Source organism: Trachypithecus francoisi, unplaced genomic scaffold (genome assembly GCF_009764315.1).
Source record: "Trachypithecus francoisi isolate TF-2019V2 unplaced genomic scaffold, Tfra_2.0 Lachesis_group5, whole genome shotgun sequence".
Classification (NCBI taxonomy): Eukaryota; Metazoa; Chordata; class Mammalia; order Primates; family Cercopithecidae; genus Trachypithecus; species Trachypithecus francoisi.
This window is the reverse complement of record NW_022681470.1, coordinates 64,734,418-64,755,942: the sequence shown is the minus strand read 5'-3', so window position 1 is coordinate 64,755,942 and position 21,525 is coordinate 64,734,418. Positions and strand designations below refer to the sequence as shown.

The following is a 21,525-nucleotide window of genomic DNA, read 5'->3' as shown; positions in this document are numbered from 1 at the left end:
CAGCAATGGCGACATCCCTCCCCCCATCAAGCTGCAGCATTGGCAGGTCGATCTCAGACTGCTGCGCTAGCAGTGAGCAAGGCTCCGTGAGGGTGGGACCCACTGAGCCATGCACGGGAAGGTATCTCCTGGTCTGCTGGTTGCTAAGACTGTGGGAAAAGTGCAGTATTTGGTCTGGAGTGTACCATTTCTCCAGGTACAGTCTGTCATGGCTTCCCTTGGCTAGGAAAGGGAAATCCCCCGACCCCTTGCACTTGCTGGGTGAGGGGATGCCCCGTCCTGCTTCAGCTTGCCGTCCTTGGGCTGCACTCAGTGTCCCACCAGTCCCAGTGCGACAAACCAGGTACCTCAATTGGAAATGCAGAAATCACCCGTCTTCTGCATCAATCTCGCTGGAGCTGCACACTGGAGCTGTTCCTATTCAGCCATCTTGGACAAGAATTTTTTTTCTTAAAACTTTTTTTAATTAAAAACAAGACGTGTCTAAAAAAATGTTAAGAATTTTTAAATGATGGGTGAAAAATAACATCTTGTTTTAATTTGCATTTCTTGGTTGTTGGTTTTTAGTTGTTTTTGTTGTTTTGAGACAGGGTCCTCACTTTGTTGCCCAGGCTGGAGCGCAGTGGTGCAACCACAGCTCACTGCAGCCTCAACCTCCTGGGCTCAGGTGATTCTTCCACCTCAGTCTCCCAGGTAGCTGGAACTACAGGCACATGCCACCACATCCAGCTAATTTTTTTGTATTTTTTGTAGAGACAGGGTTTTGCTGTGTTGCCAAGTCTCTTCTCCACCTCCTAGGCTTAAGCAATCCTCCTGCCTCAGCCTCCCAAAGTGCTAGGATTACAGGTGTGACCCGCCATGCCTGACCAATTTGCATTTCTTTAATTGTCAGTGAAGCTGAACTTTTTTTGATCTACATTTATTTATTCATGTGCTTTGTCTGTTTTTCTGTTAGGTTTCTAAAATATTTTTCTTAGTGATTTTTGAGAGCTCATTCTGAATTAAAGCCCTAAAAGGGCTTTTGTTCATATGAAGTGAACAATTTTTTCGAGGTTCTTTTGTTTTGTCAGTTTTAAGCTTGTTATACTATTGGATATAGATTACTTTTTATAACTTTTAATTACATGAATAGTGTATGAATATACTTTTGTAGAATTTCAAACATTACAAAAGTATATAGAGTAAAAGATTAGTTTTATTTTTAACTCATTACCCAGGTTAATCACTGTTAATAGTTTAGGGTTTCTTTTTAAATCTATCTTTGTACATCAACATCTTTTTTTAAAAAGTTTTATTTTAGATTTGGGGGTACATGTGAAGGTTTGTTACATAGGTAAATGTGTCACAGGGATTTGTTGTACATATTATTTCATCACCCAGGTATTAAGCCTAGTACCCAATAGGTATCTTTTCTGCTCTTCTTCCTACTCCCACCCTCCCCGCTCAAGTATACCCCAGTGTCTGTTGTTTCCTTCTTTGTGTTCATATGTTCTTACCATTTAGCTCCCACTTAAAAGTGAGAACATGCAGTATTTGGTTTTCTGTTTCTGCATTTGTTTGATAAGGATGATAGCCTCCAGCTCCACCCACGTTCCTGCTGAAGATGTGTGCATTCTTTTTTATGGCTGTGTAGTATGCCATGGTATATATGTACCACATTTTATTTGTCCAATCTGTCACTGATGGGCATTTAGGTTGATTCCTTATCTTGTTATTGTGAGCAGTGCTGCAGTGAACATTCACATGCATGTATCTTTATGGCAGAATGATTTATATTTCTCTGGGTATATACCCAGTAATGAGATTGCTGGGTTGAATGGTAGTTCTGATTTTAGCTCTTTGAGGAATCACCATACTGCTTCCCACAATGGTTGAACTGAATTACACTCCCACCAACAGCATATAAGTGTTCCCTTTTCTTTACAACCTCACCAGCATCTGTTATTTTTTGACTTTTTAATAATAGCCATTCTGACTGGTGTAAAATGGTATCTCACTGTGGTTTTGATTTGCATTTCTCTAATGATCGTGATATTGAGCTGTTTTTCTATGTTTTTTGACCACATATATGTCTTCTTTTGAGAAGTGTCTGTTCATGTGCTTTGCCCACTTTTTAATGGAGTTGTCTCTTGTAAATTTGTTTAAGTTCCTATGAATGCTAAATATTAGACCTTTGTCAGATGCATAGTTTGCAAAAATTTTCTCCCATTCTGTAGGTTGTCTGTTTACTCTGTTGATAGCTTCTTTTGCTATGCAGAAGCTCTTCAATTTACTTCAGTCCTACTTGTCAATTTTTGCTTGTGTTGCGATTGTTTTTGGCGTCTTTGTCATGAAATCTTTGTCAGTTCTTATGTCCAGAGCGATATTGCCTAGGTTGTCTTCCAGGGTTTTTATAGTTTTAGGTTTTACATGTAAATCTTTAATCCATCTTGAGTTGATTTTTGTGTATGGTGTAAGGAAGGGGTCCAGTTTCAATCTTCTGCATATGGCTAGCCAGTTATCCCAGCACCATTGAATAGGATTTTTACTAAGCATAATGTTTTTAAGGTTCACCTAGATCTATCTTGTGACATGAATCAGAACTTCATTCCTTTTTATGGCTGAATAATAGTCCATTATATGTATATACTGTATTTCATTTATTCATTCATCTGTTGCTAGACACTTGGGTTGGTTTGTTTTTACCTTTCGGCTATTTTGAATAATGCTATTATAAGCATAGGTGTACACATATCTGTTTGAGTTCCTGTATTCACTTCTTTTAGGTATATACCTGGGAGTAGAATTGCTAGATCATAAGGGAATTCTATTTTTAATATTTTGAGGAACTGGCATACTGTCTTCCACAGTGGCTGCACCATTTTACATTCTCACCAGCAGTGGGAACCTTTAACAAAGGTTCCAGTTTTTCCACATCTCCACCAACACTTATTAAATTTTTTTTTAGTAATAGCCAAGTGTCTTAGTCTGTTTTGTACTGTGATAACAGAATACCACAGACTGAGTAACTGATAATGAACAGAAATTTATTTCTTACAGTTCTGGAGGCTGAGAAGTCTAATATCAAGGCATGGGCATCTGTGAGGGCCCTCTTGCTTTGTCATAATATGATGGAAGGCATCACATGGTGGAAGGGAAAAGAGACGGTGAAGGAGAGGGTAAGAGGGACAAAGCCATGCCCTAAAATAACAAACACACCCCTGCAATAATGACATTAGTCCATTCATGAGGACAGAGCCATAATAACCTAAACACCTCTTAAAGGTGCCACCCCAATAACATTACACTGACAATTAAATTTCATCATGAGTTTTTAAGGGGACATTCAAACCATAGACCCTCCTAATAGATATGAGGTAGATATGCATACTAGATATGCATTTCCTTAATAATTAGAAATATGTTGAGAATCTTTTCATGTGCTTATTGGTCATTTGTATATCTTCTTTAGAGAAATATCTTTTTAAGTCTTTTGCCCATTTTCAAGTTGTGTTGATATTTGTTACTGAGTTTTAGGAGTTATTTATATGTTTTGGATATTACTCCCTTACCAAATATATGATTTACAAATATTTCCTCCCATTCTGTGGGTTGCCTTTTCACTCTGTTGATAGTGTCATTTGATGCACAAAATTTGCTTTTAATTGATGAAAAGCAATGTTTTTTTTTTTTTTGTCTTGCCTGGGCTTTTGGAGTTACATCCAAGAAATCATAGCCAGATCCAATGTCAAGAAGCATTTCCTCTGTTTTCTTCTAAGAGTTTTATAGTTTTACCTCTTATGTTTAGGTCTCTGATCTATTTTGAGTTTATGTTTGTATATGATAAGGGTCCAGCTTCACTTTTTTTGCATGTGGATATCCAGTTTTACCAGCACCATTTGTAGAAGAGACTGTCCTTTCCCCATTTGACTGTTCTTTGTCAGTCTTGTTGAAAACCATTTGACCATATATGCAGGGGTTTATTTCCGAGGTCTCTGTTCTATTCCATTGGTCTGTATGTTTGCCTTTTTGGCATTACCATTGTTTTGATTATTATAGTTTTGGAATCAGAAAGTGTGAGCCTTCTCAACTTTGCTCTTTGTTTCCAGGATTGTTTTGGCTATTTGTGGTCCCTTGAGATTTCATATGTATTTTAGAATGGATTTTTCTATTCAGAAACAAACAAAAAATGCCATCATCAGGATTTTCATAGGGGTTGCACTGAATCTGAAGATTGCTTTGTATAGTATTAACAGTTTAAAAATACTAAATTTTTCCAATCCATAAACACAAGTGTCTTTCCATTTATTTATATCTTTAATTTTTTTTTTAGCAGTTTTGTAGTTTTCAGTGTACAAGTCTTTCACCTCCTTAGTTTGTTCCTAAGTATTTTATTCTTTTTGATACTATTACAAATGATATTTTTTAAAATTCCTTTTCAGATTATTCATTGTTAGTGTATAGAAGTACAACTGAGTTTTGTGTGTTGATTTTGTAACCTGCCACTTGACTGAATTCATTTATTAGTTCTAAGAGATTTTTGCATGTGTATGTATATGTAGGATCCTTAGGGTTTTCTAAATAAAAGATTATGTCATCTGCAAACAGAGCGAATTTTATTTCTTCCTTTCTAATTTGAATTCCTTTTTCTTACCTAATTGCTCTGGTTAGAACTTTCAGTCCTATGTCAGATAGAAGTGGCAAACATGGACACCCTGTCTTGTTCCTGATCTTAGGGAAAAAGCCTTCATTCATTTAACATTGAGTATGATGTTAACTGTGGGTTTTTAATATATGGCCTTTATTATGTTGAGGAAGTTTCCTTCCATTTCAGGTCAACTCTAAAGCATTTATTTTTATTAATCCCTCTTTTTTTTTTTTCTTTTTTTTTGAGACAGAATCTCGCTCTGTTGCCAGGCTGGAGTGCAGTGGCACTATCTCGGCTCACTGCAACCTCTGCCTCCTGGGTTCAAGAGATTCTCCTGCCTCAGCCTCCTGAGTAGCTGGGATTACAGGCACGCACTACCACACCCAGCTAATTTTTGTATTTTTTTTTTTTAATAGAGACGGGGTGTCACCATGTTGGCCAGGATGGTCTCGAACTCCTGACCTCGTGATCTGCCCGCCTCAGCCTCCCAAAGTGCTGGCATTACAGGCATGAGCCACCACGCCTGGCTAATCCCTATATCTTTTAATTTTAATTAGAATCACACTGGATTTATAGACTAATTTTGAGAATATGGTAAAGATAAATTTGCATGTTGAACCACAGAATATTGTCAGAGGAAATGTGAGTGGGCAGGAAGAAGGAAGATTATGACATTAAATATAAGTTTATAAATTTTTGATACTACTTTGAGAAACATTAATATAGTTTATAAGGAAAATTATGTTTAAGGGATTTTCTACAAAGGTGAAAAAAGATCACCCTATGAATTTAAAGGATTTTAAGATTTATTTAATTCTTTCTTTTTTTAAATTTAATCTATATTTCTTCTTTTTCCTAGGATATCCCAAACCTGATGAAGGAATACTTGACAGTTTGGGTTGGTATAGCTATCATGACAAATATAAGTGGTAGTATGTGTAGAAATGTGTCAGTAATTACAGTTTTTATGAGGTGCCCAAACAGGATCCTTGGTAGGGTAAGGTAACTTTCTTAAATGCTGTGTTTGTATGTAGGTTAAAATATATAAAACACAATTTTCTTTCCACATTATATTGTTATTTTGTGATGGTAATCTGTAGATAAATTTTCTTTCTATTCATATCTTATATTACATGAACCTTAAAGTAATCTAAGTTGGGTTTATTTTTTCTGTAACAAGCTGATTTAACGCACTTGATGTAGGCTCATGCAGTTTACACAATGCATGTTAAAAAAAATGCTGAAGTACAGCTGTGATATAAGACGATGAAACATAAAGATTTCTTAATTAGTAAAAACAAAAATCTATTACCTTTCATTTCTTAGCCTAGTTTAATAATAATGGTTAATCATTTTATGTAATGGACCTTAGGCTTGTTTTTTAGTATTTGCCTTACCTTCAAAATCTGTCGTCCAGGTGTCATTGTGCCAGTAAATTTATTGCCATCTTAAACCATTAAATGCTGGATAACTGTTTATGAGATGAGAAGAGCAGAGTTGAACACAGCACTTGATGCTTTGACTTACAGCAATTTAATAAAAGTAATGGCAGTTTAGAAGCAAAGGTACTATAGACAGAAACATTTCTAAAAATTAAGATTTTATAGGATTTTGTGTTCTCTACTCAAAAATGTATGCTCAGGTTTCTCTGTATATTTTTTATCCATGTGCCCTGGTGTTTCATTTATTATGGGAATCCTATTGGTATTTAGGACTATGTCTTCATTTTGGGGCAGGGCAGAGTACAGAAGTAGAGAGGGTGGGAAGGGGATTGATAAGATAAAGTATTATTTGTGAAGACTCTATAAATACCATCTGGGTGATATAGAATGATAGAAATTTATCTATGCCTCACTCTACAAATCCACTTTTGGAGAAAAAAATACAAATTAAATGTCTACCAAAATAATAAGAAATGACAGAATGACTATTGAACTAAACCAACTCTCATGGGATAATACTTTTCAAAACTCATTTTCCTCTAATGTAGTGAATTCTAATAACTTTACCACTAAATAACCTGATGTGGTAGCTATAGAGAAAAACAATGATAAATGAAGTTCCCATTAAGAGTTTCACAAGTGGAACCCTTAACCTGGAAACTGGTTAGAAGGGTTCTATGGTCAAAATGACCTGGATGCCCTAGCAGTCATGCTAAAACTATATAAAAAAATTTTTTTTTCCCTCTGTAGTCTTGTATTAGTTCATTCTCAATGCTGTTGTAAGGAACTGTCTAAGATTGAGTAATTTATAAAGGAAAGAGATTTAACCGACTCACAGTTCTGCAGGGCTGAGGAGGCCCCAGGAAGCTTATAATCATGGAGGAAGGGGAAGCAAACACATTCTTCTTCACATGATGGCAGGAAGGAGAAGTATGAGAACCAAGTGAAGGAGGAAGCCGCTTATAAAACCATCAGATCTAGTGAGAACTTACTATCACGAGAATAGCATGGGGGAAACTGCCTCCTTGATTCAGTTACCTCTCATGGGGACTCTCCCACAACACATGGGGATTACGGGAATTGCGATTCAAGATGAGATTTGGGTGGGGACACAGCCAAACCATATCAAGTGTTTAGATGATCTGATTGAAATAAATGCTGTCTGGAGATCCATGTGTTCAACATCTTTGAACTGTTTTCTTTCTCAGATGATTGGGTCATTGCTCTGATTGTTATTGTCATAGGTAAGTATCACAAATTTTGACACCACTTAAATCAAAAAATTATTGTGAAGACATGCATTTTAAAAATAGTTTTCCAGTTTCTATAGTTTTTTCAGCTTGTAAATTGGTTAAACCAATTTAGGAAAACCTGACCTTTTATTTGATATACTTACTACCTCCCTTGTGTTAGTGATTTTATATTCTGTTATATTCTGTATATCCACTTAGTAACAAAGCCTAAGTAATACATATTTTCTCAAGATGATCAGTAACACTAGTTGGCTTCCCAAATGTGCTTTTGATAGTTTTCTAAATTAAGCAAGGACTTTTCTCTGACTTACTATGGACTGTGTAAGTGATTATGGGGAGTTGGATTTAGATAGCAAAGAGTCTGGATGGAATATAAATGTGTAGGTGCTTAAATAAAATAACATTTGACAACTGAAATGTAACCAACATTTATTTCTTCTGCTAGATTTTGAATCTTGATGATTAGTTTTCAGAATTATATGTCATTTGTTTCCTGATTTCTTGTAGTTGTTGCAGTTGCAGTAATTTGTGTTGCCCTGTACAGATTTCTTCAAGGGAGGAAGAAGAAAGGGTAAATTAAAGCATGTTTCTTCTAATTTCTTGGTCCTTCTTATACTTAACATGCTTTTGTGCAGCTTAAGTTTGTAATCTGTATTGCATGCTATCTTTTTTTTTTTTTAATTCCTGCATTAGTGTGTCCTACCAATTGCATTTCTTTGCTAAAAATATTTTCAGCTACTTCTAACATCACTACAACATAAAAACATCTGTGCAGAGTTCCTACAGCTATTATGACTTTAAGAAAAATTTCTCTTGGATTTGAGGTTTAAGTTATTTAGCAAATCATGGACCACTCACTATGAGGCCTTCTCTACCCTATTCCCTATTTCCAAAATTGCACTAGTGGCTAAAATTAAATTTAAAGTATTTCACTGTGGAGACTTTGACAGTTGTATTCACTGGAATTTTTATAATGAAAGTTTCCACTTGTCTATATAGCTTAGCTAGTTGCAAGAAGCTATGTAGGCATCTCATTTAAATACCCAATTTGGTGTTTTTTCATTTAAAGTTGTTATTTATACATGTTAAACTGGGAGATTCAAAACAACACTGTCCGATTTCCCTCTTATGTTCTTTGAATTTACCAGATTGCAGGTTAAAGTTAAAGTTGCTGAGAGGGGTTAAATTTATAAGGTACCTCAATTAACTGTGTGTCTTTTAATATATAAAAATGTAAAAAGTGAGTGGGCTTTAGAATAGAAGAAAAATGTACAAGTACATATCTTCTAAAGAAAACAGGGTTTTTAAACATCAAACTCAAATTTTAGTTAAAGAGCTTACAATTTAACAAAAGACTTAGAATGAATCCTGGAACATAGACTAAGATTAGGTGCTTTGACATTTCTGAAAGATAATATTAATTTTTATTGATTTTAAAAAAATGTTTTCCCCCATAAGTTTTAGAAATAGCTTTGAAATCAAACCTAATAATTTTAAGATTTTTGGTACTCATGGTTTTATATTATATATTCCTTTTATACTGATCATCAGGTTTGGGCTAAGTCATAAAAGTACATTCTTTTCTCATCAGGAACTCAAACTTTTTTCATATTACTTGGTTATCTTTTTAAATACCCATAATCCCTTCACTTGAATCTTAAATCTTGTATTTATGGAACACAATATGCATATTTGATTTATCTATCAGTTGTATATTTTAAAAGTTACATATCTACAACAATGTGAGTACAAAATATTATCAATGCAATATTTTTTACAAATCCATAAGGTTTGTGTAGAAATAAGTTCTAAAGAAAACAAAACAAAGTCACAGTCTATTCATTTTCCTTCTTTGTTTAAAATATCACTGCATCAGAATTTTTAAAGGTTCCTTAACAAGTATTAATCAAACTCTCTCTAGCTCGCAGTTAATGGGTTTGTTTTGTTTAGTTTAGTTTTGCTTTTTTGACGGAGTCTCACTCTGTCACCCAGGCTGGAGTGCAATGGCGCAATCTCAGCTCACTGCAACCTTGGCCTCCCGGGTTCAAGAGATTCTGTGCCTCAGCTCCCGAGTAGCTGGGATTCCTGTTGTGCACCACCACCACCAGCTAATTTGTTGTACCTGAACTAGAGGCTGGGGTTTAACCATGTTGGCCAGGCTGGTCTTGAACTCCTGACCTCAGATAATCTGCCCACCTCAGCCTCCCAAGGTGCTGGGATTACAGGCATGAGCCACCGCACCTGGCCTTAATGAGTCTTTTAAAGCTGAATAGTTATCTATTATACTCCCAAATTAAAGGTTCAGTAGCAATAGTGAACTGAGATTCCAAAATTAATTTGTCCAGTGATTTTTTAAAAGCCCATTATTTTACAGCATAGGGTCCAACCAACAATTGCCATCATTAAAATTTTAAAATATTTTGGGAAGGTATGGTATCTTTAGCCAATGCAACATAATTAATCCTGTAAATAGTAGCACAACTTGAGGAAAAATAGTCCAGAACATGGTGTGAGAGAGGAAACTCATAATTGCCTTTGAACTTTAAAATATAAACTGCATGGGAATCTTTTAGAATAGATGTTGCCCTTTTTATGACAGGAACATATTCAACTGGAAATTCAGCATAATATGTAATGGCCGAATCCAAAGCTAGGCTCTCTTTATGGATCTATTATTTTGTAGTTCCATGTTATTTTGATAGCTGAATTGAATGTGAGGGTGGTTTATCTTTCTTCAGAGTCTAGAGCAATGCTTATCTGACTTTAATGTGCAATGCTTCTCTGAGCAATGAGCAGTGCTTCTCTGACTTTAATCACCTGGAAATCTGTTAAAGTACAGATTCTGATTCATTGGGTTTGGAGTGGAGCCTGAGACCCTGCCTGTCTAGTGAGCTCCCAGCACTGATGCTGCTGCTGTGCCTGGACTACACTGACCAGGGTATTGGCCACTACTGATGTGCCCATATTGTTGAAGTCTGAAGAAACACTATGAAGCTTATTGGCAAATTTTTCTAATATTTAAGATAATTGAAGTTTTTAAGATTCCTCATCCAAAAAGGCTATGGGGTAATATATAGTACTTGGCTTTTCTTACCTTTTTTAACTCTTAAAAAACATAAAGATTTCCATTATTTTCTTTGCACCGTTTAATGTCCATAATCTTGTCCCCCCAGATTGGCTGTTGTGGCCTTAGAAACTTCTTATAAAGACTATAAAATGTCTGGAGTTACTTCTTCACTTCCGGGGGTAACTGGAGGCAGGCTAGCAGACACAAATAATCTCAAATTGCTGTTAAGGCCTGGCCCAAAATGTATTTGTTGTAAACTGGTATTTATGATGATTTGGGAACCTAATTACTCTTCTGCAGCCTTCACCTCAAAATACAAAAACAGTGTAAATAGTCATTTTAAGATGTTGGATGATCCAACATCATTTACATTACTTGATGAAAAATGGCCAAAAGATTATTCTGCCACTTTTCTGTTTCATAGCTCTCAGCTAAGAACAGTATAGGATACCGATGGGTCCGAAACAGTCCCATCCACATGCTCCTTCCCTCTCCATTCACATTTCCTTTCTTTACTAATTCTTCTACCATACTTTTTAGTCTTGGAAGCCACAGCTCTGTCTTTGCTACTGCTTGAGTCCTGTATTGCATGGCATGACTGTGCTTCTGAACAAGAGATGCCTTTTGTTTACATAAATATTTTCATTACTTGTAATGATTTTTTTTAATGCATTTTTTTTTAAACTCTAAGCATCCCTGGATAAGTGACAGTTTGGCTAAGTTACTGAAAGTTATTTGCATAATTTTTATATTTATTACCTATGACAAATAGTTTTTCCTTTTTACCATTAATGGTATTATTTTGTATAATCTAAACTGACTTTTAATGTTACATTAATATTGACTGACGCAATTACTTTATTAAAAATAGCAGTCAGTTCAGGTAATTGGGGCATATAGTGACATGGGACAAAAAAAAGGATCAAATTAACTTAAATGTTTTTCTAGTTGGCCCTCAAATTCTTGAGCATATAACCCTTCAAAAATTTTTGAGCAACTACAAAAATGTTTTGTAATTAGTTTAGAAAGCATCCATACAAAATTAGATCCATCTCAGAAATATGAGACGCCATGTAATATGAAGTTTTGCAAGGATATCCCCTCATCTGTTGAAAACAGATATGCCACAAGAAGAAACTGCTTAATGCAAAAGTCCAGAGACATCTGCAAATACATGATGTCATAAAGTTGATTTCTAAGATAATATTACATGGATTTGATACATACTCAATGTATTCCCTCAAAATTGAGGGTATTAGGCCAGGTTTGGTGGCTCACACCTGTAATTCCAGCAACTTTGTGAGGCTGAGGCAGGCCGATGGCTTGAGCTCAGGAGTTTGAGACCAGCCTGGGCAACATAGTGAGATGCTGTCTCTTGAAAAAAAAAAAAAAAAAAATTCAAGAGTGCTAGAGACCAGTACCATTTCTCCCCAACAATCTGTTATTCCTTGAAAACATTTTGACATGATTCACTTCATGCAAAATAGCTTCAAAGATGAACATATTAAACAGGAATTTCCAGTCTGTTTATCTGCTGGATGATCTATATGACTTCAAAGTTCAAGTAGCTTCTAGCACAAAATTCATGTTTCCACTCCTTCAGTGAGAATGAGAATGTCTTAAGTTATGAACCTAATTCTCAGCTTTCCTGTTATTCTCTTACACTGGATTTTATTCCACTTGTTATGCTACTCTTGTTTCTTTTTGAAGTCACTATTTTATTCAGCCCTTTTCCCTTCCTCTGTTCAGCACATACCTAACTGATGAGACCCACAGAGAAGTAAAATTTACTTCTCTCTGAGAAGAAGAGATGAGAGAAAGGTTTGCTTTTATCATTAAAAGGTATCTGTTTTCTGTTGTTTATTTTCAGATGTCCTTGCTTTTGAAAAATATTCAGTGGATATATAGATATCAATAACCTGAGCAAAGAGATATTGGCAGTAAATATCAAAGAGGAAATTTACATTCCTGTTCCCTTTGCTACATTATTGATATTTTCTTATACCATTCCCTTTGAAAACATAATGTGTACTGACAGGCTTTTGCTTTGACGCAGGCTTTAAATAGAGTTATGTTCCCCTAGTCCTTTTATCAGACTATTTCACTTCTTCTACCTTGTAAAACAGCTGTGAATCCAAAAGTAAGAATGTATGAGCCCACTGGGAAATAACCACAGAGTCAACTCATTTTAAGTACAAGGAAGAAAAATGCCCTTTTATAGAAACCAAAATATATTTTACTTAGTTTTGTAAATTTATTCAATTCCAACGTATAAATAACTCTGTAAAGATATTTTATCAGTTTCCCTGGGCTGGATATTTTTAGCATATAAAAGGAAACAAAAAAAGTCCTCAAATGGATTGTATTGCCTTAAACCCTTGGACCCTGTCCACCTTCTGTCTTCGAACTGAATTGGAACTATTCCTCTGTTTGTGTTAGAATGTGTGTCTGCCGAGCTGGGAAGAGAGGAAGATACATATCCCACCTCTTATAATGTGAGGCCCTACCCTAGGTTATAATCAAAAGTTTGGGAGCAGGATCTACAAGGCCAGTTGGAAGGACAATTTCTTAGTAAAAGCAAAGTGGTGTCTTTGATCACGGGGAAAGCGAAAGACGAAACATACTAACCAGAATTGGCAGTCTGGGCCTACGCAGTCCTATATACAGTAGTTCCTCCTTATCCATGGGGGATATCTCTAGTGGTTGCCTGAAACCTGGGATAGTACTAAACCTTATATATACTGTTTTCTTTTACACATATATACCTATGATCATTTAATTTATAAATTAGGCACAGTAGGAGATTAACAGCAATAACTAATATCCAACAATTATAAAAATATGCCAGCACCACTACTGTTGTGTTCTGGGGCCAGTAAGTAAAATAAGGGTTACCTAACCACAGGTACTGTGATACTGTGACAGTCAGTCTGATAACGAAGACAGCTATTGAATAACAGGCACATAGTGTCCATAGCGTGGGTATGGTGGATGAAGGGATGATTTATATCTGGGAGGGATGGAGTGGGACAGTGTGAGATTTCATCATGACACTGAGAATGGCACACAATCTAAAATGTAGTTCTGTAATTTTCCATTTAATATTTTTTGACTGTATTTGATTATGGGTAACTGAAACCATGCAAAGTGAAACCGTGGACAAGGGGAGCCTACTAGCTCTTCTTAGTCTCTTAGGACACTTTTGAGGCTAAAGCCAACTACGAAAATAGTTTTTAGACTCTTTCTGAGCTTCAGGATATCTGTAAACATTTGAAGATAATTTAATGAATGCAGTAGTTAATATTTTGCTATCTTCAAAATAGTTTCATTGTTATATCCAATAAATGTTTCTTTAAATTTATGTTAATGCCTTTTATCTTTGGCAATTGGGTTTCTATTTAAAATTGTATTTAAAGAAAGAGATTCTACTACTATGGGAAAAAAATATTTACTTAGAAAAATATAGTGGTGGCTGGGTGCGGTGGCTCACACCTATAATCCCAGCACTTTGGGAGGCCAAGGCAGGCGGATCACTTAAGGTGTGAGACCAGCTTGGCCAATATGGTGAAACCCTGTCTCTACTAAAAATACAAAAGTTAGCTGGGCATGGTAGTGTATGCCTGTAATCCCAGCTACTCAGGAGGCTGAGGCACAAGAATTGCTTGAACCTGGGAGGAGGAGGTTGCATTGAGCCAAGATCACAGCACACAGCACTCCAGCCTGGGCGACAGAGCAAGAGTCTGTCTCAAAAATAAGAAAAGAAAAGAAAAATATAGTGGTCTTGGAGAATTCAGTGACCGGTCAAACCATTAAGTCTGTCATCACAACAGTCCTTAGGGAACTGCAATACTGTAAGTATAGTAATGACACAGTGGAGAACCATAATGATAGCCTCCCCAACAAAGAGGAACAAACCCATTTATGCCTGAGGTTGCAAGTTTTTGAATGTTTGCCGTCAGACCCTGGCGATGACCTTGAGCAGTAGGAGATAAATTCCACATGCTTAGTGTTCCAATAATGGAACACTAGGCATACATGGGTTATTAAAGTATCCAAAATTAACATGCTTAGCTGTGACATTGGAAAGGCAATGTGTTTGCTGTGGCACACATACTAGTAAATAATGACTGGTCCAAATTTGGTTTTCGTTTTTCTATTAAAGTCAATTTACTAAGGCAGGGAGGTACCAGAGCTGTGCTGTCCAGTTCAATATTCAATAGCCATGTGTGACTGCTAAGGACTTCCAAAGTGGCTAGCCCAATGTCAGGTATGCTGCAAACACACACTGGATTTCAAAGACTAAGCACAAAAAAAATGTAAAATACATCCCAATATTTTGGTTATACTGAGTTAAAGAAAATAAAATTATTTTTGCCTATTTGTGTTTTTAAACGTGGCTTCTGGAAAATGTTTAATTACGCGCATGACTGGCATCATCTATCTTTGGCCAGCACTAGACTAGAATAATAAGTTTCACAAAGATGTCTGTTGTTATACTAAAAGTGTGACATAAACTTTTGTTATTTAGGAGACTCTTAGCGGAATACATGATTTTCTTGACAGTGAGGCGTAGATGAGGCATCACATACTTGAACAGTTAGAACCACTATCTTTTTAAAGGTACTGTGCCAGAGCTACAGCTTTAAAATGGAGGGATCAGGAAAGCATGCGTTTGTCTCCAGTCTTTCCCATTGACCCTACATCAAAACGAGGACATAGTTACTAAGTACTTTGTATGCTATTGCTCTATTTCTTGTTTTGGAGGGGATCAAAAATATAAGACTGGGACAAAGGAAGGTTTTTTTACAGTGAGACCAGTTGAACATTTGAAATTATTTTAAAAGAATAATTTATTTCCCAGGTTAGTGACTCAGTAGTATAAAGTATTTTTTTAATTGTTCATTTTCTGAATAGGCTTCTGGAATTTAATTTCTGTACTTAATTATATTTATCTTTGACACGATCTTTATACCTTGGTTTGCAGGAAAGCAGATGGTGGAGCTGAATATGCCACTTACCAGACTAAATTAACCCCTCCAGCAGAGCAGAGAGGATGAATGGATTCCACAACCTCGTTTGTTAGTTCATCTTTTGACTCTATTAAAATCTTCAGATACCCAGTTGTTATTCTCTAGTTTCACTCTCATGAATGCAACTGTGGCTTAACTCACATTCCAGTGTGGCTTGAATGTAGGTAGCGTGCTTTGATGCTTCTTGGAAACTTGTATGAATTTGGGTATGAACAGATTGCCTGTTTTCCCTTAAATAACACTTAGATTTATTGGACCAGTCAGCACAGCATGCCTGATTGTATTAAAGCAGGGATGTGCTGTCTTTTATAAAATTGTCAAAGAAAGTGGCTTTGAAATCTTTTTTGTTCAAAGATTAATGCCAATTCTTAAGATTCATTCTTTCACCAACTGTAGAATGTATTTTACATATCGTTCGTTGTAAAAAGCCCTTACGAATATGTGTATACTACTTTGCCTCTTGTGCATTAAAAACAAGAACACTGAAAATTGGGAATATGCACAAGCTTGACTTCCTTAACCAAGAATATTATTGGGAACTTCTCTAAAAGTTAATAGGGTAAATTATCTATTTTTTGTAATGTGTTTGGTGATTTCAGAAAGCTAGAAAGTGTATGTGTGGCATTTGTTTTCACTTTTTAAAACATCCCTAACTGATCGCATATATCAGTAATTTCAGAATCAGATGCATCCTTTCATAAGAAGTGAGAGGACTCTGACAGCCGTAACAGGAGTGCCACTTCATGGTGTGAAGTGAACACTGTAGCCTTGTGGTTTTCCCAAAGAGAACTCCATATGTTCTCTTAGGTTGAGTAACCCACTCTGAATTCTGGTTACATGTGTTTTTCTTTCCCTCCTTAAATAAAGAGAGGTGTTAAACATGCCATCTAAAAGTAGGTGGTTTTGAAGAGAATAAATTCATCAGATAACCTCAGGTCACGTGAGAATCTTAGTCCATTTACATTGCCTTGGCTAGTAGAAGCCTCTTACCTATATATGTGTCTTACCTCATCTCCTAAAAGGCAGGGTACAAAGTAAGCCATGTATCTCAAGAAGGTAACTTCACTTTGTCTGTTTGCTGTTGATTGTACCAAGGGATGAAACAAGTAAATATAGCTCAGGTAGCACTTTATACTCAGGAAGATCTCAGCCCTCTACTGAATCCCTTAGCCAAGCAGTTTCTTTCAAAGAAGCCAGTGAGCGAAAAGCAGGGACTGCCACTCCCAATTCAGATCACACTGTTAAAAGTTGTGTTTTGAAATTTTATGTTTAGTTGCACAAACTGGGCCAAAGAAATGTTGCCTTGAGGAAGATATGATTGGGGAATCAAGAGTGTAGAAGAATAAATACTGTTTTACTGTCCAAAGACATGTTTATAGTGCTGTGTACATGTTCCTTTCCTTTGTAATCTCTGGCGAGATACTTTAGGAAGATAAAAGTTTGAGGAGAACAAACAGGAATTCTGAAGTAAGCACAGAGTTGAAGTTTATACCCATGTCACATGCTTTTCAAGAATGTCACAATTACTTAGAAGCAAGGAATGGTGTTTTTTTAAAACCTAATTGAAGTTATATTCAAATACTTTAATGTATAAAATAAATATTATACAATATACTTGTATAGCAGTTTCTGCTTCACATTTGATTTTTCAAATTTAATATTTATATTAGAGATTTATGTATAAATATGTATTTTGTCAAATTTGTTACTTAAATATATGGAGACCAGTTTTCTTTGGAAGTTTGTTTAAATGACAGGAAGAAGTGTATATGAATTTAAGAAAATTTTTTAAGCTGTAAAGTATTTGCTATAAAATGAGAAGTCTCATTTATAGAAGTTCTTTATTGCTCACTTTTAAAAAAATTGACTCTTGAAATCTGTTAAAATAAAATTGTACATTTGGAGACGTTTCATGATGATGTGTTATTTGGGTTTTGTCTCAAATTGAAGTATGTTTCTAATTGGGCCCATCTTCTAACCATTCCACTCCCACAGCCATTCATCCTGTCCCTCCTAGCTCAGACCCTTAAGTATCCCCAGGTTTCTCCACTCCCAACCCATCACATAGATACTGCACAGAGGTATCCAGTGACATCACATTATCTACTGGATGAAGTCCACATTTCTTAGCCTGATACTTGAAGACCTTTTACAATTAAATCCCAACTTTCTTCCCCAAGCCTTTTCTATCGCACTTCTTCAAATAACCTACTCTCAGTCAAGCCTGACCATTTCCCCTGTGCTTTCTGCTCTATTCCTAGTTCACTGTTGCTTGAAACACACTGTCCTGTTGAGATCCTATGCATCTTCCAAGGCCCAGCTCAGATATTACCCTTCATGAAACTGCCTGATTTCTGCCCAGCTCTTATAGTCTTTATTATTACCTAACCTTGGGATAGCCACATTTAAGCATCTATATATATATGTGTCCAGTAGAAGATGTATCTTCTACATCCCATGAACGCATATGTAGAGCTAAATAAAAACCCAAGTCCCAACAAAATAGAAAATTTATGTAACTCATAGGATTTGGTTGTTTCTGCAAAAATCATTGTTGCGCTCTCTGCAGATTTCAGTCGGATTGCTAAATTTCTCAGAGCAGGCTTCAGTGTTTCTCAACCGTGGCTGCACGTTGCAATCACTGGGGGAGATTTACGGACACCTGGGTCCCATCCCTAGCTATTTCCAGTGTAATCGATCTGGGATGTGGTTTGGCTGTAGGGATTTCCAAGCATCCTAAATGATTCCAATGTGCAGCTAAGGTTGAAAACCCATGCATTAGTAAATCTCAAGCCCCACAGTCAATTTTTCTATATAAACTTGTAAAGATAGAAGTTAAAGGCTTATAGAAGAAAATTATGGCTTTCTTAATTCAGCCTATTAAATCAGAAAATTTCATTGAAGACTTGAATTAAGGTTTTGTCGTTTGGCTAACTGAACAAGGCTATCTGTGGTTTAGAAATACAGAAGCACTGTCTCAAATAAATATAAAAATACTGAATCTTTAATAAAACACTAGGTGAAAATTGTGTGTGTGTGTATATATATATATATATTTGAGGCTGGAGTGCAATGGCACAATCTTGGCTCACTGCAACCTCTGCCTCCCGGGTTCAAGCGATTCTCCTGACTCAGCCTCCTGAGTAGCTGGGATGGCAGGCATGCGCCACCACATCTGGCTAATTTTGTATTTTTAGTAGAGATGGGATTTCTCCATGTTGATCTGGCTGGTCTTGAACTCCCGACCTCAGGTGATCCGCCCACCTTGGCCTCCCAAAGTGCTGGGATTACAGGCGTGAGCCACTGCACCCAGCCTGAAAATTATATTGACTGTGAATAGAGCATTTTGGAAAATCTTATGTGACCTTGAGACTGTAATGTATTTTTAAAATTGGCATAAAATACATGGGGAGAGTTAGTTACTTTGTAAGGTAACTAACAATAAATCCGGAAGGATGCTGAAGGGACTTGAGATTAGAAGGAATATGAATTTGTGGTGTTAAAGTAGATTTTAGGGTTTGTGGGAAACAGGCAACTCTGTGTTATTCTAAAACTTAGTAATGTCTTTCAGCTAACATTTTAACCAAGAATGAGCTTTTCTGCATATTTTTAAATTTTGCATACTTGTACTTGAGTAGGATTTAACATGGAGTCTAATAACTTCCAGAAATGATTCAAAATTGAGTGATTGTACATACGGATTTTTTTTTTTCCTGGACTACACTGTTCTCATCAGAATATCCAGGCTCACTCAGAAAAGGTTACGTTAATATGACTGATCCTTTGTAAATCGGAGCACTGCTGCCCTCCTGTGGACTGTTAGGGCATTTGACAATCCCTTCCTTACCAGCTCAAACTTAGTCACTTTTCAGAAGTTTCAGTCATTGCTGTGATTCCCCAGAAGACATTTTAAATTTCATTTGGGATACGGTATAAGATTAGCCCTCTTCTCCTTCTTCTGTGAGATCAAAATTATTTTTTATTTGACACAGGGTCTCGCTGCGTCACCCAGGCTGGAGCTCAGTGGCTCAATCACAGCTCACTGCAGCCTCAACCTCCTGGGTTCAAGGGATCCTCCCAACTTAGCTTCCCCAACAGCTTTCGCACATTGTCCAAGCTAGTCTTGAACTTCTGGCCTCAAGCAATCTGCCTGCCTCAGTGTTCCAAATTACTGGGGTTACAGGCATCAGCCACCACGCCCAGCCAAAATTAACATTTTGAAAAGAGTTTTAAATGCTGTCCCTTATTGCTTAAGTATAGGACAAGTATAATATTGTGGATCTGTGGTCAATAAACAATCTTCCTTCCCTCTCACATACCAGCAGAATGTGAACCAATTGCCACAAGTATAGATAACATTTGAAAAAGCCACCCGTCCTGATTCCTGACTTGATAGTACATAACCCAGGGAAACCTGTACAGAGGTAATAAAACTGATGTTAGGAGACTCCACCTTCCTTTATAAGATTACCTCTCTCATGTAGCTTTTTAAAAAACCACACTATTATAATATGGTGCAGTGGCAAACCCTGTGCTAAACTACTGTAAACAGGAGCCTCAGTATCCTGGTGTTTGGGGCTTGTGGCTTCATTGAGAGAGAATTCAGGAACAAATGCTTGGAGAAGCACTTCAGAACGGTGTTCAGGAAAATTATCTATCTTCTGATTAACATACTTCACCTGAAAGAGTTCCTAGGAAAAATAGTCTGTTGGCCGGGCGCGGTGGCTCAAGCCTGTAATCCCAGCACTTTGGGAGGCCGAGACGGGCGGATCACGAGGTCAGGAGATCGAGACCATCCTGGCTAACACGGTGAAACCCCGTCTCTACTAAAATATACAAAAAGTTAGCCGGGCGAGGTGGCGAGCGCCTGTAGTCCCAGCTACTCGGGAGGCTGAGGCGAGAGAATGGCGTAAACCCGGGAGGCGGAGCTTGCAGTGAGCTGAGATCCGGCCACTGCACTCCAGCCTGGGCGACAGAGCGAGACTCCGTCTCAAAAAAAAAAAAAAAAAAAAAAAGAAAAATAGTCTGTAAATTTGTATTTAAGTTGGGACTCAATGATTAGAGAATTCTTTGGTTAGGTTCCCATAGCATCATGCTTCTCAAGTCTTAGTGTGCTAGCTAGTTACATGGTGATCTTCTTACAAGAAATTAGAATCAGAAGATTCAAAAGGTATCTATCGGTTGGGGCCTGAGGTTCTGCATTTCTAATCAGTTCCTAAGAACTGCTGTTTGTGGTGGGCTATATAATGGCCTCTAAAGATATCCAGGTCCTAAGACCTGGAACCTGTGAATGTTACTTCATATGGCAAAAGGGTCTGTACAGATGAGATTAAGAAAACTGAAATAGGGAGATTATCCTGGATTATCCAGGTGGGGCCCTAAATGTAATCACAAGGGTCCTTCTAAGAGGGACGCAGGGGGAGATTTGACTGTGCCAGAAGACAATGTGGCCACTGAAGCAAAAGGCTGCCCTGCTGGCTTGGAAGACGGAGGAAGGGAATGCAAGCCACAGAACACAGCTCTAGCAGCTGAAGAAGGCAAGAAAACCTGTTCTCTCCTGGCGCTTCTGAGAGAGCGGGCGGCCCTTGCAGTCCAGTGAGCTGATTGCACGCTTCTGACATCTGTAACTGTACGAATAAATGTGTGTTAAGACACCAGGTTTGTGGCAATTTTTTAGGGCAGCCACAGGAAACTAACACACCAGTGCTGGGGGCCCTCAGACCATACTAAGTAGTAAAGCATTTTAGGAACAAGACCACAGAAGAGAGGCTCTCAACTTTAAAACAACAGTGATGTCCAGGCCCATTCCCAGACCAGCAAAACCCGAGATTGTAGGGATGGGACCCAGGGAACACTGATTTCAAGACTCTTTGGGTGAACTGAACAGGAAGATAGGGTAGGGCACCATCATACTAGAATAAACTCAAAAGTACAACTTTTGTGTTCAAGGAAAACTCTCAAGTTCCATCGATGTATGGACACACTAGTCTGCCAGGTACTCTCCTGAACCTACACACCAGCTTCTCAAAGTGAAGGTCTGGGTCAGTATCTTACACAAAGAATTATCCAGTTCTAGACTTATTTCTGTTTCACCTAAACTGGCCAA

General features: G+C 37.1%; 1 protein-coding gene across 7 annotated transcripts in view; it reads left to right on the top strand.

Moving 5' to 3' along the window:
* LOC117075396 (membrane cofactor protein) overlaps positions 1 to 17,330 on the top strand; it is a 42,733-nt gene extending 25,403 nt beyond the window's left edge. For 4 of the 7 annotated variants that reach the window (XM_033197712.1, XM_033197710.1, XM_033197708.1 and 1 more), the window contains 4 exons: positions 5,487 to 5,525; positions 7,278 to 7,313; positions 7,830 to 7,893; positions 15,374 to 17,330. In XM_033197712.1, coding sequence (XP_033053603.1) covers positions 5,487 to 5,525; positions 7,278 to 7,313; positions 7,830 to 7,893; positions 15,374 to 15,446 — 212 coding nt within the window. In that variant the 3' untranslated portion in view covers positions 15,447 to 17,330. Of the gene's footprint in view, positions 1 to 5,486; positions 5,526 to 7,277; positions 7,314 to 7,829; positions 7,894 to 12,138; positions 12,232 to 15,373 lie in introns of all 7 variants that reach the window. The other 3 variants (XM_033197714.1, XM_033197711.1, XM_033197709.1) reach the window with 1 other exon arrangement.
* The last annotated feature ends 4,195 nt before the right edge of the window (positions 17,331 to 21,525 follow it).